The sequence below is a fragment of the Ictalurus punctatus genome, chromosome 8 (genome assembly GCF_001660625.3).
Source record: "Ictalurus punctatus breed USDA103 chromosome 8, Coco_2.0, whole genome shotgun sequence".
NCBI classification, from domain to species: domain Eukaryota; kingdom Metazoa; phylum Chordata; class Actinopteri; order Siluriformes; family Ictaluridae; genus Ictalurus; species Ictalurus punctatus.
Window position 1 is genome coordinate 2133226 of NC_030423.2, and position 13917 is coordinate 2147142.

General features: G+C 38.5%; 2 protein-coding genes across 4 annotated transcripts; both read right to left on the reverse strand.

The window, feature by feature from the left end:
• Positions 1-101: 101 nt before the first annotated feature.
• gjb1b (gap junction protein beta 1b) lies at positions 102-2645 on the reverse strand. 2 transcript variants are annotated; one of them, XM_017474438.3, is made up of 3 exons: positions 2300-2643; positions 1849-2022; positions 103-1627 (listed from the first exon to the last, which is right to left on the reverse strand). In XM_017474438.3, the coding sequence occupies exon 3, from the start codon at positions 1611-1613 to the stop codon at positions 786-788; it is 828 nt and encodes a 275-aa protein (XP_017329927.1). In that variant the 5' UTR covers positions 1614-1627; positions 1849-2022; positions 2300-2643; the 3' UTR covers positions 103-785. The 2 variants fall into 2 exon arrangements, with proteins under 2 accessions (XP_017329929.1, XP_017329927.1); XM_017474440.3 differs by lacking the exon at positions 1849-2022 and having other exon boundaries at positions 102-1627; positions 2300-2645.
• Positions 2646-4597: 1952 nt separating this feature from the next.
• Positions 4598-11407, reverse strand: LOC108268445 (ring finger protein 128). Of its 2 annotated transcripts, none has more exons than XM_017473432.3 (7): positions 10845-11407; positions 7996-8240; positions 7544-7615; positions 7364-7446; positions 6408-6495; positions 5785-5923; positions 4598-5180 (listed from the first exon to the last, which is right to left on the reverse strand). In XM_017473432.3, the coding sequence occupies exons 1-7, from the start codon at positions 11263-11265 to the stop codon at positions 5065-5067; spliced, it is 1164 nt and encodes a 387-aa protein (XP_017328921.2). In that variant the 5' UTR covers positions 11266-11407; the 3' UTR covers positions 4598-5064. The 2 variants fall into 2 exon arrangements, with proteins under 2 accessions (XP_017328921.2, XP_017328920.2); XM_017473431.3 differs by having other exon boundaries at positions 5785-5944; positions 10845-11406.
• Between the last annotated feature and the right edge of the window lie 2510 nt (positions 11408-13917).

Consider the following 13917-nt stretch of genomic DNA (forward strand, 5'->3'; position numbering starts at 1 on the left):
CCTTGCCCACCTCGGTCTTGGGCATGTTTCTCATTGTGTAAAATGAGCATGCCATAGGATGTATTACATTCTGAAAAGAATGTGACGATAAACCTAATAGACAAAGAATTAATATATTTTATTTATTTATTTATTTATTTTTGACTGCAGTAAAGGCAGTAAGCAAGGTCCTATTAAAATATATGTTCTGTTGAGCCAGGATGTTAATCTACAAAATAGAAAATCTCTGAACATCAAGTTACATTATGCAAACACTGAACAAACACAATAACCTCGCTGTTTATCCGATATCACTTTACATTAAATTTATATATATATATAAAACAATTATTATATTTAAAACTTCATCTGGGCTGGATTGCTTTTTATTTATTTATTTATTTTTCAACCCTATTTCAAGCTTTTATACATAATATTAAATAAGTACGGGTGCTTTTAACATATTAACTGTAACATATTACAGTCAGAAGAATTAACTAAAAAAATCTCCTAGGGAAGACAACAAATTGAATCAATATTAGGCCTTTACTTCTTCTGTTGTTCTTCTAAACCCCCACATTCTTAGACCAAGGATTAGGAGAATATATCCAGATGTTGCCATTCACCATTGTGATTTTTTTAATTGCTTCTCATTAAAAAAAAATGCAAAAAAAAATCCACATTTTGTTTATTTTTTTAAATAATTTAACATTAACACAATAAATGAATAAAGTTGTCACTGGTCATAATTACTGAAACTCCAAGTTAGTTAGCAATGATTAGTGAAACCTCCCAGATGGCAGCAGCTAAAAGGCAGAACATCTCTCCCCCTTGTCAGTAGGGCTCTTTCTGGCCAAATTCAATCTGGGCTTAAATGAATGCTCTGATATGAGCTGATTGATTTCATTTTGCTTGTAAGGGGACAGCATTTGAGTGAGCCAAGGTCCTTGGGGATCCCCTTCTGGTTTCTGAAAGTAGCGGGCACATGCTCTACCTATCAAATACAGCACCTCTGCAATGTTTAGCAAAACACAAACGCCAGATACCACCAGCATGAAAACAGTAAAGATGGTCTTCTCTGTTGGACGAGAAACAAAGCAGTCCACCGTGTTAGGGCAGGGATAAGAATCACACTTAACAAGACGCACCATTTTGAAATCAGGGTAGATGACATAAAATATGTACAAGAAAACCACCTCGAAAATGATGCGGAAAATGATGCTCGTCATATATGTCCACCAAAGTGCACCGGTGATCTTGAATTTCTGATTCTTTAATTGTTCAAACTCCTTAGTGCCAGCTCGTCCTGATAGTTTGAGGATCTTTTTGTCAATGTGCCGGCGATGAGCAACGTGCATAGCTACGAGCAGTGCTGGCGTCGAGACAAGAATCAGTTGCAGGGCCCAGAGACGGATATGAGAGATTGGGAAGAACTGGTCATAACATACACTGTTGCAACCAGGCTGCTGGGTGTTGCAGGTGAAGCCGGACTTCTCATCACCCCACACACTTTCGGCAGCCACTACTAAAACCAGAATGCGAAAGATGAAGATGACAGAGAGCCAGATGCGGCCAATGCCTGTTGAATGCCTATTTACACCGCTGATTACGGCGTAAAAAGACGCCCAATTCATTTTTGATTCCAGGTCTGTGAAAGAAAGAAAGAAATATTAAAATGTCTGAATTAGATATGTCTAGAATTAGATATGAATTAGATATGTATTTTATATTTTTTACTAATCTGACCTAAATGTAAACCATATGATCATCAGCAGCCAGACATACTCATATATATATATATATATAAAAAAAAAAAAAACAGTAATGTAAGCCCTTTTACATTAATAATAAACTCAAAGTACAATTTACCAGCTCAGCCCGTGGTGTAAGCAGCATAAGCCTTGCCAGGTCCAAATATATCGACCATCAGGTGCAGTCTTGACATTTGGACACTTTGGGCATTTGGACACTTTGTGCAATTTGTGTGTGCCCTGGAGTTGAATAAAAGAGCATGGGCGATGCTCTATTGCCACATGCTGTCACCTGATGCAAAAAGAAAAGCCAATCGCAATATTTTGGGCAAGGCCATGTGACAGCCTCTCCAGTTCTATAAAAAGCAGATTAGCTCTATTTAAAGCACCTAACCAGATCTACTGTATACAATACGATTCCGCTCATGTAGATAGATTAAACAGGGCGTGGAGTTTCATAGGACTATAGAGATAAAATACAGTATATGAAACATATGTGGATATTACAGTCTCATACTAGAACAATTTGTTCTAAACAGCAAATTAAAAACAAATATTTAGTCAGTTACCTTCAGCAGTGGTGGTACACAAATATGTCCGGAAAAGGGTTGAAACAATGCACTAAATGGCTCAGTGAAGAAGACCATGCCATTTGGAAATGCAAATATTTTCCTCAACACTAGCCGCTGCCCTGCACCATAGAAGTCATATGCTCCTTTATAAGCCATTTACATACAATGGTGGCCCTTATTGAGGGTAACAAGACTGGAATTCAGTTCAAATGCCTCAAGTTCCTCCTACCCGAGGCGAAAGAATGAATCTGTGTGGACACAAAGGCCTCAGCAACATTATTTATTGTGCCTGGCAGCCTAAGAAAAGAACTGTCTTTGAGTTGAATGACTTATGAATGAATGTTTTAAAGGATAACACTACCTTATGTTTCATGAGTTTTTATATTAACTGGTTTATATTATATATATATATATATATATATATATATATATATATATATATATATATATATATATGTATACTTGCTAACATTCCTTTTTCGCAGTGTAACAGTAATAATCCACTGCAAGATTGTCCGCTGTATATCTCCAGCTCTTTTAGTTAACGCCGGCTTGTACAATGCTCTCCACTGTGGTCAGTCTCACTCAACCCATGAACAGTGCACCAGGGCGTGTCAACTCCTGCATTTCTTATTAAAACCCTTCAGACAAGCCTTATAAATATTTATTTGCCAGAAATAACGTGCAAATTCGCGTCCATCACATTTTTACATTCTGAAAAGTGACCAGTGATGGAAATCCATCCAGGTTTGGAGATCTTCCTCATCAGGCCTCTTACATTCCTCCACGGTACTCCACAAGCATTTCTTTCTCCTCGTGTAAAAGAACAGAATCCCGGGTTCGGAGTACTTCTGCGACGATTTTAACATCTTCTTCTTTTTTTCCTTTCTTCAAAGCAGTCCTACTGGGAAGTTTTGGCACGCCAGCTGAACAGTGCCCAACTACAAAGGGATCATTTTTACTCCAGTTCATTTTTGCTTAAGATACAGTTTCAAATTCTTTAGAAACACCGAGCAATGTGTCGACGTCTCCCTCTCCGTCTGTAAATCATTATCACACTGAAAGACCGAAGACATTTTAATTCGGTTCTCAGTTTGTTTAGAAAAGGATCTGTTGCCAAGCGCATACCTGACAGAGAGCACCCTTGCCTTACTCCTCTACACACTTATAATGAAGCACTTACGCTGTCGTTAAACTTCAGCACACTCTCAGTATTACAAAATATATGAAACTCTTATTTTATCAATAAAATCAGACCTAAAAACCAAAAGCTTTGAGAGGTTTCCCCACAGATAACACGTTCCACTCTGCCTTCTCTTGATCTATGGAGATCAATAACGTGCCCTCCATTAATATTGGCACCCTTGGGAAATATGAGCAAAGCAGGCTGTGAAAAATTGTCTTTATTGTTTAACCTTTTGTTAAAAATAATTCACAAAAATACTCTGCTCTCATGGATATCAAACAACTGCAAACAAAACACAGGTTTATCCCCCCCCAAAAAATTTTGTTGTTAAATATATGTGTGCCACAAATATTGGCACCCTTATGAATTCATATGAGAAAAATATATTTGAAGTATATTCTCACTGATATTTATTTATTTATTTTTTAGTACACCTCAGTTGACTAGGAGCAGGAAATTGTTCAACCATGACTTCCTGTTTCACAGGGGTATAATGCACCAGCTAGCAATGGTTTTCCATAGAAGTGGAATGCAACTGAGTGAACTCTAGTATAGTATAAGGAAGCAAACACTGAGATGTTGTGGGTTCTTTTACAGTTTAATAAAATTCATTTAAAGAATATTTTCTCGTTGTAAGTTCTACTTGCGTTGTTTGTTCAAATTTGATTAAATACTACTAAAAACATCAAATTTTGCCCCACCACTCACACACTTTCTCAAAGTGTACCCTATCTTTAGTGCCACCCCTGATAGCGATCCTCTCCTACAGTGTGGACAAGAAATAATCATAAAAGACCTCTGATTTTCACAGTACACGACCCATCACGTACTAGCTTGCACCTCATTATCCGCTTCAAAGAGTCCGAGGTTAAAATGAGCTTCCAAGGAATGTAAAGAAAGCAGCAGTGCACATACTCTGCAGTAGCAGGTTCCTTAATATCAACAACGCTGACACAGTGAAAACACGGGTGATGAAATGAATGAAGCAGCCCAACTCCTGTGCACATTAACAAAATGTACCATAGATGTTTTACCATATCTGTCTTATCACATCTACATTACTCTTACTAATAGAAATACATTGGTCTTTTAAAAATAAGTGTCAGGTATCATTAAAAAAAAAGTATTTATTCATTCTTATAACATCACCAGCCAATGAACATATCAGCAGTAATCAAGGATCATTAAGGATCATACATAATATGTTTGGGAAAACAATGAAAATGATTCGATCACTTACAAATCGCTTACAGATTCTTAGATCTACTGATGTTCTACTGATGCACAGCAGACCACTAAGCACATGGTCTTGAACTAAAAATCACCGAAGTCTACTGTGCTAAATTTTCTAAATTAAGACCTTTACAGCACCGTCCCTTATCTAAAGATCTTCAGGACTTTGTGTGTGTTTTTTTTATTCTTATAATTCATATACATGCAAACCATGGTGATATGGCTGATTGTTATTACTACTTGTTTAAAGAGATCTACTTTCTGTACATGGTACACGATGAACCTTTAGAGTCATCTTAGAGAATAGAAAATACACTTCAATTTAAGAAATCGCAGGCAAATTCTACACTTGATGTGACTGACAGTCAGGGTCCTGATGGTCAGAGATCTGCTGTTCCTCTTCAAATGCTGGGTTCATATACATGTGATCCATTCTGCTGGTGTTTTGCTCTTCCGCAGCTGATGTAATAGGGGAAAAAGCATTCTGTGTCATATGCCCTAGTACGTTGTCAATATTTCAGCATTATTACTCTCTTAACGGAAATGCTCCCAAGATCAGCCAAGACATTAACATTAAGTATTATTCTGGGATATTTATACTTTACTCGGCTGTTCTTGAAATCGAATTAGTTTTCTTACTTAAAGACATTTCCAAGAAAGAAAAGTCATGATTTTTACACTTTATATTTGTATTTGGAACTTTAAATATCTTTACAAATCTAGAAGGTCTCTTCTTCTGTCCCCCAGCCAATTATGGTATGATATTAGTCAAATATTAATCAAATCCGTCTGCATCTGAAGTTGAAAATAAATTTACGGCTGGACACTTCCTGGTTTAACTGAGTACGATTCTGACACATTATCCATACTTTCACGTAAGTATAATTTCTCATTTCTTTTTCCATCCCTGGTCTTACCAGATGAGTCATTTGGCATGTTTGTGCAAGCAGGTAAATGTATCTTATGTAGTTAATTTATGCAACATATTATTTTAAGCAATGTAGGTAAAAGGGCTATGTGAAATTACATGTGGTGAGTTAAAACATATTTTGAAGCCACTTACATTCAGTAGTCTGGGTGTTTAAGCTTAGCCTGGCTTCTCCTTGCTGCTGTGGAGATGTGAGCACTCCTCTTGAGTTGGCCATTAAACCTGATACAGTGCTTGGATAAAATCTGACATCTTCTGGTGGTACGGAGGATTCCTGACCAGGTTTCAGAGCATCCTTTATATATATATATTTAAAAAAATAATAAAATAGCAACACCTCTTATTACTTGTTCAATTGGTGATTGTGCTGAGCTATCTTAATGCTGCAAAAATTATAAGGTAAGTGATGTATGACCTCTGTGCAACGTCAAGCGATAGTATTGAACATTATGATGTGTCATTTTAAAAACACTTGGACTTACAAAGAGAGCAAGAATTGGATATATTATAACAATTTCCACAAAGAAAGAAACTGGAGTGAAAAAGCAAAAGGAAGGTTTTGTGATTTGTCAATCTTGCAATTACATTAAACACTTAAAATGACAGCTTATAAAGTTTGTTTTTACTCGCTGTAAAGTAGCTACTATGAATTATTTATTAATGACGGAAAACCTAGTTTATAGTAACGACAAATATGAGCCTGAACCTGTCGATGGGAGTTAAAAGGGGTAAACGAACAGTGAATAAATGGAACTTACCTCTCCTATCAGAATATCATATTTACACATTGGACAGGTGTGGTGTTCCAGTAACCATGGCTCAATGCATGTTTTGTGGAAAAAATGGCTTGCAAGAGAAGAAAAGGCCATAGTTAAATGACCACAAAGCAGATCTTATAAAGCTGACATAATCACATAATAATTTTCTAGAACACCTATGACCTTACTGTTCACCTCAGTGTCTTTAAATGGGTTGCATCCTAAATGAGCACACACCCCGGCCTTAAATAGGCTTCCTCCTAAATAAGCGCTCATCCCTGGCATTCCAGCAGGATAACGATCCTAATCATATCGTCAACGATATATCACAGCACAGCTGAATGCTTGCATCTGTTTAGTCAGAAGGTGTGCATTATTTTTTAATAACAGCACGATAGGGGAATATCAATGTGTCCGTTAATAATTAAGAAATGGAGGGTTATGGAATGGCCTAGTCAAAGCCCGGATTCCTGGGGGGTATTTGAAGCAGGCAGTGCATATGTTAAAACCTTCAAACGTCTTGCAACTGAAAGAATATTGCATGGAAGAGTGGTCAAAAATCCTGGTGGGCAATTATGTAAAATGCCTACAGGAAGCTATTTCTGCTAAAGGGGGCAATACTAGCTTCTGAGGCCAAGGGTGTACTTACTTTTTCCACAGAAGGATCTCACATCGATTGATACTTCTGTTAAATAAATAATTGAAAAGCTAATTTTCAAGTATATCGGATTCATTAATAGGCGCCGTTTCAAAGACGATCGGACGTTTGCTTGTCCGAATATGTCCAAAAAAAAAAGCCAGCCAAATTTCCATGGGGTGTACTTATTTTTTTCACACGCCTGTATATGAATATACAAAACTGTCCCGAGGAAGGCTAACTTTCAACAGTGGTGGGAATTCAGCTTGAAAAATGATTCCTTGTTTGCACAATACTGCTTAGTTTAACCGTGAACTACCTGCAAGGCAGAGTTGTCACGACGTCACACCTCATGAAGGAATCTAAGCAAACAACACAGCTACTCTCTTCTGCTTCAACTTCCTGCGAAGACATTCATTTCATTATTATTACTACGTCACAATGGTTATAAAACAATAGCGTAGCAACTTAACAATGGACCAGTGCAGTGAGAAAGTACCGGATCAGTTCGCCGGAGTGTCCGAACTTCTAATTTGGCGACGACTTTCTGGGCCACTTTTTTAAGCTTTCTCTGTAAAATTATTGAGAGAACATGAACCTGTAAATCGTTGTATTCGTTTACATACTTAATCAAAAAATGTTAAAAAATTTACATATTCTGTTTTAAGAGAAAAACAAGTTTTTGGTTTTGAAAAAGCTTAAAGTAACTCTACTCTTAAAAAGCTACAAGGAAGTAAGCTGAGTAGACTTTGCTCATAAACACTGACGTAGTGATTCGACCAGTGATATCACTTTGACTAAACAATTCATGAATAAAGAAACTATCACTATCTGATTTCCTGGAGGAACAAAGTAAAAAAAACAAAACAAATGTACGTTGTTATTGCATGGTATAATCCTCCAGCCTTAAATAATAAATAATAAATAATAAATAATACTAAAAAGCCTAACCTGCTGGATCCGAAGCTGATGGTTTTGGTAGAACCGGCTAATCACTATAAAGATGAAGTAGCCCAGTATGATGGCTGTTATACCAAAGAAGACGAAAGACGTGATGTAAATCCAAAAAGGGTTCCAGGGCCCATGTCGGCTTGCCACTGTTATTCTCATATACACTTCAATCCCATTCTCAATCAGGTCTGTGATGTGTCTGCCCAGGAGATTTCCAGTCATGATTGCTACTATGTCCCCAGTTCCTGTGGAATAAAAATGATTCAGAAGGGAATAAAAAAAAAACAAAACAGAAATGCACAAAATATCGGCGTCATTGTTTACCGTGTTTTACATTCATCATATCTCCTCTAAACCTTTAATGACGCATGATAAAATGCTCGATGGAGAATCCGACAATGCATTTTTGGTTTATTTTTTAAAGATCGAAGAATCCTTGACGATTTTACGTGATAACTTGCGATCTTATATCTTCTTTTTTTTTCTTTTTTCTGACATATAACTATAAATACGTCTATAATATATAATAACATTACGTGCACACAGCTTTACCCATATTAAAGTTTCTGTTATCGACATCTGTTAAAGTAGCTGTTTCTGTTAAGATTTCCAGCTCCGTTAACTTCCCTGAGGAGGTCTGATTGGTCCTGCGAGGACGTGCGCTAATAGAGAACGTTCCCATTGGCTACAGCACATAGGTATTATGGCCGACATTCCTCCAGGCCGATGTGCAGGACTGATCAAAAGTTACTGGAAACGTTTATTTGCAGTTATTGCTGCACAAGAGGGTCACACCAGATACTAAAAAGCAAGGTTCACATACTTTTGCCACTCACAGATGTGGAATATCGGATCATTTTCCTTAATAAATAAATGACCGAGTATGATATTTTTTGTCTCGTTTGTTTAACTGGGTTCTCTTTATCTACTTTTCGGACTTATAATGTTTTAGGTCATATTTATGCAGCAGTATAGAAAATTCGAAAGGGTTCACAAACTTTCAAACAGCACTGTAAACAATAAAACTAATGCCTTTGTATAAATTTATTGCTGAACCAAAATGTATATTGCTAGATAGTTTTTATTAAAATTAAATAGCGTCCCCAAACAAGTTGTTCTAATTATCTCGTTTTCATTGAGAAGTACTTTTGGGGGCATGGTGGCTTAGCGGTTAGCACATTTGCCGCGCACCACAGGGGTTGGGGGTTTGAATCCTGCCTCCGCCCTGTGTGTGCGGAGTTTGCATGTTCTATCCCTTGCTTCACGGGTTTCCTCTGGGTACTGCAGTTTCCTCCCCCAGTCCAAAGACATCTGCTGTAGGCTGATTGGCATTTTCAAATCGTGTGAGATAGTGTCCTGCAATAGATTGGCACCCTGTCCAGGGTGTCGCCTGCCTTGTGCCCTGTGAAAAATTTATTCTGTTTTTGTGTATATCTCATACTAAATCATTTTAATGAAGCAAAAAAAAAAAAAAAAAAGTTATCCAATACCTATCACCAATGTGAAAAACTAATTGCCCCCTTAAACATAAAATCTGGTTGTGCCACCATTAGCAGCAATAACTGCAACCAAACGCTTCCGATAACCCGAGATCAGTCTTTCACTTACTTCCAGGACTAATTGATCTAAGAGATAAATAAATTAAGAAATTACTGGCTAGTATTTTGTCTTGTGTCTCTGGTTTTGGGTCTGGCTGCTGTTGAACTGGGATATTGGGGGAGAGATCCTTGTTTATGTTGCGGCCTACTTAGACAGGTAGTATTAACTAATATTCTAAGCTCAAATTTTTTTTTATACATGGATTATTCAACCAAAATGATCGAGACCTGAATTTGAAACAGCTGAATTCAGAGCCAATATATTGAAATATCTTAAGATTCAAACTGAAATGTTTTTCACAAATACACGTTTTTCTTTCAATCATTACCAAATACAGGCTATAAACAGAGTTATTCTGACTGGCCGACTTTATGCTATGATGATGCTATCATGTCTGTCGTGATGTTCCAGGATGACTCTGCACAAATCCACAAGGCACAAGGGTTCACAGGAGGGTTTGATAAGCACGAAACTAATCAAAATCATATGCTAAGGCCAACAGATCTCAACCCAGATGAACATTGATGAGAGATTTTTGAAGTGATGTTTTAGAGAGTCCCTTCCATCACCATGAAATATTTGGGATTATCTTTCGGAAGACCAGTGCTCCAACATTCCAGCACGGTTTCAGTTTTAGATAGCCATGGCGTACTGAAGCGGTTTCATCGCAAAACATTACTAAGACAGTTCATGTTGGTTTCACCAAAAAAAAAAAAGAGTACCATCTGCTATTTAATGATGTCTTGCCCCACATCATTAGTATTGAATAATAATCTACAGTATTCTTATATAAGGAGATTCCCTCTCTTATACAAAAATAAGTCATTACAATACAAGTCATAATTATTGTATACACTACTGCAGGATTATAATACTATAATACTCATCCTTTTTCATTAATGTGATAGACTGGAGCCTTCCCATGAAGGAATGTGGCTCTCTATTTACACTAAAACACTGACGATAAAGCACAGTGCTAAGCAAAAGACTGTGTATGGAGCTGGAGCTGTGAAATATTTGAAACAAGTGTGCAATACAATAATCAACACGTGAGTCAAATCTACAGACGAGTATAATAGAGAAAATACATAATGCCCAGACGACAGGTGTCCACGTAACGGTGTTAAATAGACATTTGTAAATGCTGTTATACAAACAGTTATTGAAACCTGATGTGGAAAAAAAGATATTTCTAACCCCAGTTCATCAAAGCACTGGATTACAAACAAACAAACAAACAAAAGCCATACCTGCATGAGACATACTGTTTGTCCCATTTCCAGTCCCATCAACATTGTAAATAACTACGGCCGATGCTCCTTCTCGCTGTGCGGCTTGAATTTTCTCAGCATGGGTACAGTTGCCTCTTTTGATGAGCGCTATCCATGGCTCTTGCTTAATGGTGAATGTGGTATTTGGTTGGCAGGCCAGTGAATCTGAATTTGGGAGCACCACAAATCCCAAGGCCTGTTTCAAAGGTGATTCTGACCCATACATTCCACAATCACACACACTGATCATCGTTTGGTTCGTCCCTGGCCTCAAGTAGCGCAGCTCCACATATGCGGTCCAAAATATCATCGATGAAACTGGATTGACCTGAGACTGGATAATCCACGATGCCAGCCATGTCCAAGTCAAGCCACGTATTACTCTGTAGTCCCTTCTCATTTTCCAGAACCAGGTAAATAATCCTGGTGCGCTTTGTAATGTCGCGCAGTGTTGCTCTGTACCTGTGGCTAATTGTAATCAGATATTGCTCCAGGTAATCTAAGATTGCGCTACGCCAGTCGAAGCTGGTCTTATCATTCTGGACCTTGAACACTGGCTAAGATAGCATTTATTTGAATAAGATAGCATTGGCCGTGCCCTACCCATTCCTTGCTGGTGGAGAAATGCTCTAGAGAATGTTTTATAGTACTATAGCACAAGAATGTTTATAGCACTTTGGTAAAACATTTACACTGTGGGATTAATTAGGTAAAATTGGTGATCGAGTCACAATTTTTCTTCCTCTGAACTCTTAAGTCCAAGACGGGTGATGGAAAGTTGTTTATTTATTTATTTATTTATTTTTAACCAGCTGGCACTTAAATTAAGAGAATGTTATGGGTCCAAGTAGGCAACTAAAATGCTAGTAAGGATATTGTAAGACAAACTGTAATACAAATTCATAACAGTGGAATTTTATCCTATGAAAGTTTAGAGTAAAACGTATTATCTGACATTTTTGTCAAATGAAAAACCAAAAAATGGCATCTCGAAAACAAACATTAATATCAAAAGGCCTACGTTTTTCTCTGATACAACTAAAATGAATACATCTATTTATTAAGAATTTGTCATCTGCTGTGTGGCTCATGCTAACTTAGATTCTGTAACATTCGACTTGAGTAAATGTATAAAATCATGAAAGGTTGTGTATGTCACCACGGTCTGATATGGAGTACTAGTAATAACGGCACTCTGAGAGACCCAGATGACCTGGTGGTCCTCCGATGAGTCATAGAACCATAGTTACATATGTAACATCCCTTTCTACTTCCGTATGTTCCATAATGGTTTCATGTATCAAATATTAACATATAAAAAAAACTGTCAAGGTTTTCACAACAACACATCCTGATGCATTCCCCTTACAATAAAGTTAGAACTTTCACCGTGGATAGTGGTGACCAGTCAAAGCATCGATATTGCTACCTCTTAGATGTCTCAAGTGTGATGTTTGTGTTGAGAATAGTGGCACTCAAGTACTTATACTCTCTAAACTGTCCAGCAAGCCACACATCAGATATTGGTGGAGAGGAGAAGAGAGTGATGTAGCCAGTTCAAGGATGGAGATTATTAGCGGGCCAAGATAGAGAAGGGCCAATTTCGCCAGGACACCGGCGTTGATACCCCTACTCTTTTACAATAAGTGTCCTGGGATTTTTAATGACCACAGAGAGTCAGGTCCTCGGTGTCCCGGTCACTATACATGGGCATTACACCCCATGCTGACCACAGGTTGAGCGCCGCCTGCTGGCCTCACTAATACCACTTCCAGCGACCTTAGTTTTCCCCAGGAGGTCTCCCATCCAGATACTGGCCAAGCTCAACCCTGCTTAGCTTCAGTGGGACACCAGGCAAGACCTGCAAGGAGATATGGCTCTGACTAAATGGCAAAATGACAAAATAAGTTCCAGTAATGTTAATGCGTCTGCTAAATCAATAAATGTAATGGTAATAATTCTACGGAATTTGGATCTTATTTGTCCTCATAAATGGAGATCAGTGACTGAGTGACCGTGTTAATAAGTGCAGAATGAGTTAATTAGTAAGCACATGCAAAGAAAGAGATCAAAGATATTGGTTGCCATGCGTGCAGTACCCTTTTGTTTAAAAGAATGCTGATTTTAACGAACGGTTTGTGGCTTCAAATTACTCAATACAGTAAAACTTACAATAAACAACAGGCAACACTTTATTCTACTGCCCAGATGTACAGTCTTACTTGGGGTCCGTGGCAAGAACAACCCAGCAAACATGCCCCTTTGGGGCCTGTGTGGGGCCACTTCGGGCAGAAAATTGAGCCCACAGTGGGCAGCCCACTATGGACCCTGCTATAGGTGTGAAACGTGGGGCACAACTTAGAGGTGCTTCACATTTCACGCCAGTAACAAGGCCCCCAGTTGTCTGCACGTAGTGGCCACACACTGTGCCCACTGTTGCCCATTATGGGCCCGCTGCATGCCCACAATATTCCTCCACTAGGCTTGGTGTGGGCTGTCCTACTGGGGGCCCACACATGCCACTATAGGCCGGTTTGGATGGACAGCCCCCATGCACAAGGCATACTGCGGGCTCACTGTGGGACCACTGGACATACTATGGGCAAACAGTATGTCCTATCGGCGTGCTCTGTGGGTCCTTAACAAATAACTAAATTACTTTAGTCCTACTTCGTACCTGCAGTATACCACATTACTATTAATGCATATGCAGAATAATTGCATTTATTGAAAGTAGCAGTAAAAAAGTAAGACTATGCCCCCTAGTGTATTCACAGAAGCACTTAGTCTATCACAATGTTCTCCTCAGTCCCTCCCTTCAGCCACACTCTCTCCCCCAGCCCTCTGCATTGCTCTCTGTCCCCGTCTCCATCCCTCACTTCTCCCAGGTCATGTACTTTCGTCCAACTCCCCAGACCTGCCATCCTCAAGCTGTCCATCACATCCCCTCTGACTCTGGCTGAGCTACAGTCTATAAACAGCAGCCTCACATAGTTCCCTTTGTTGTTGTCCATGTGGGTGAGGGTGGTGTGAAGGACAGAAATTTCAACAT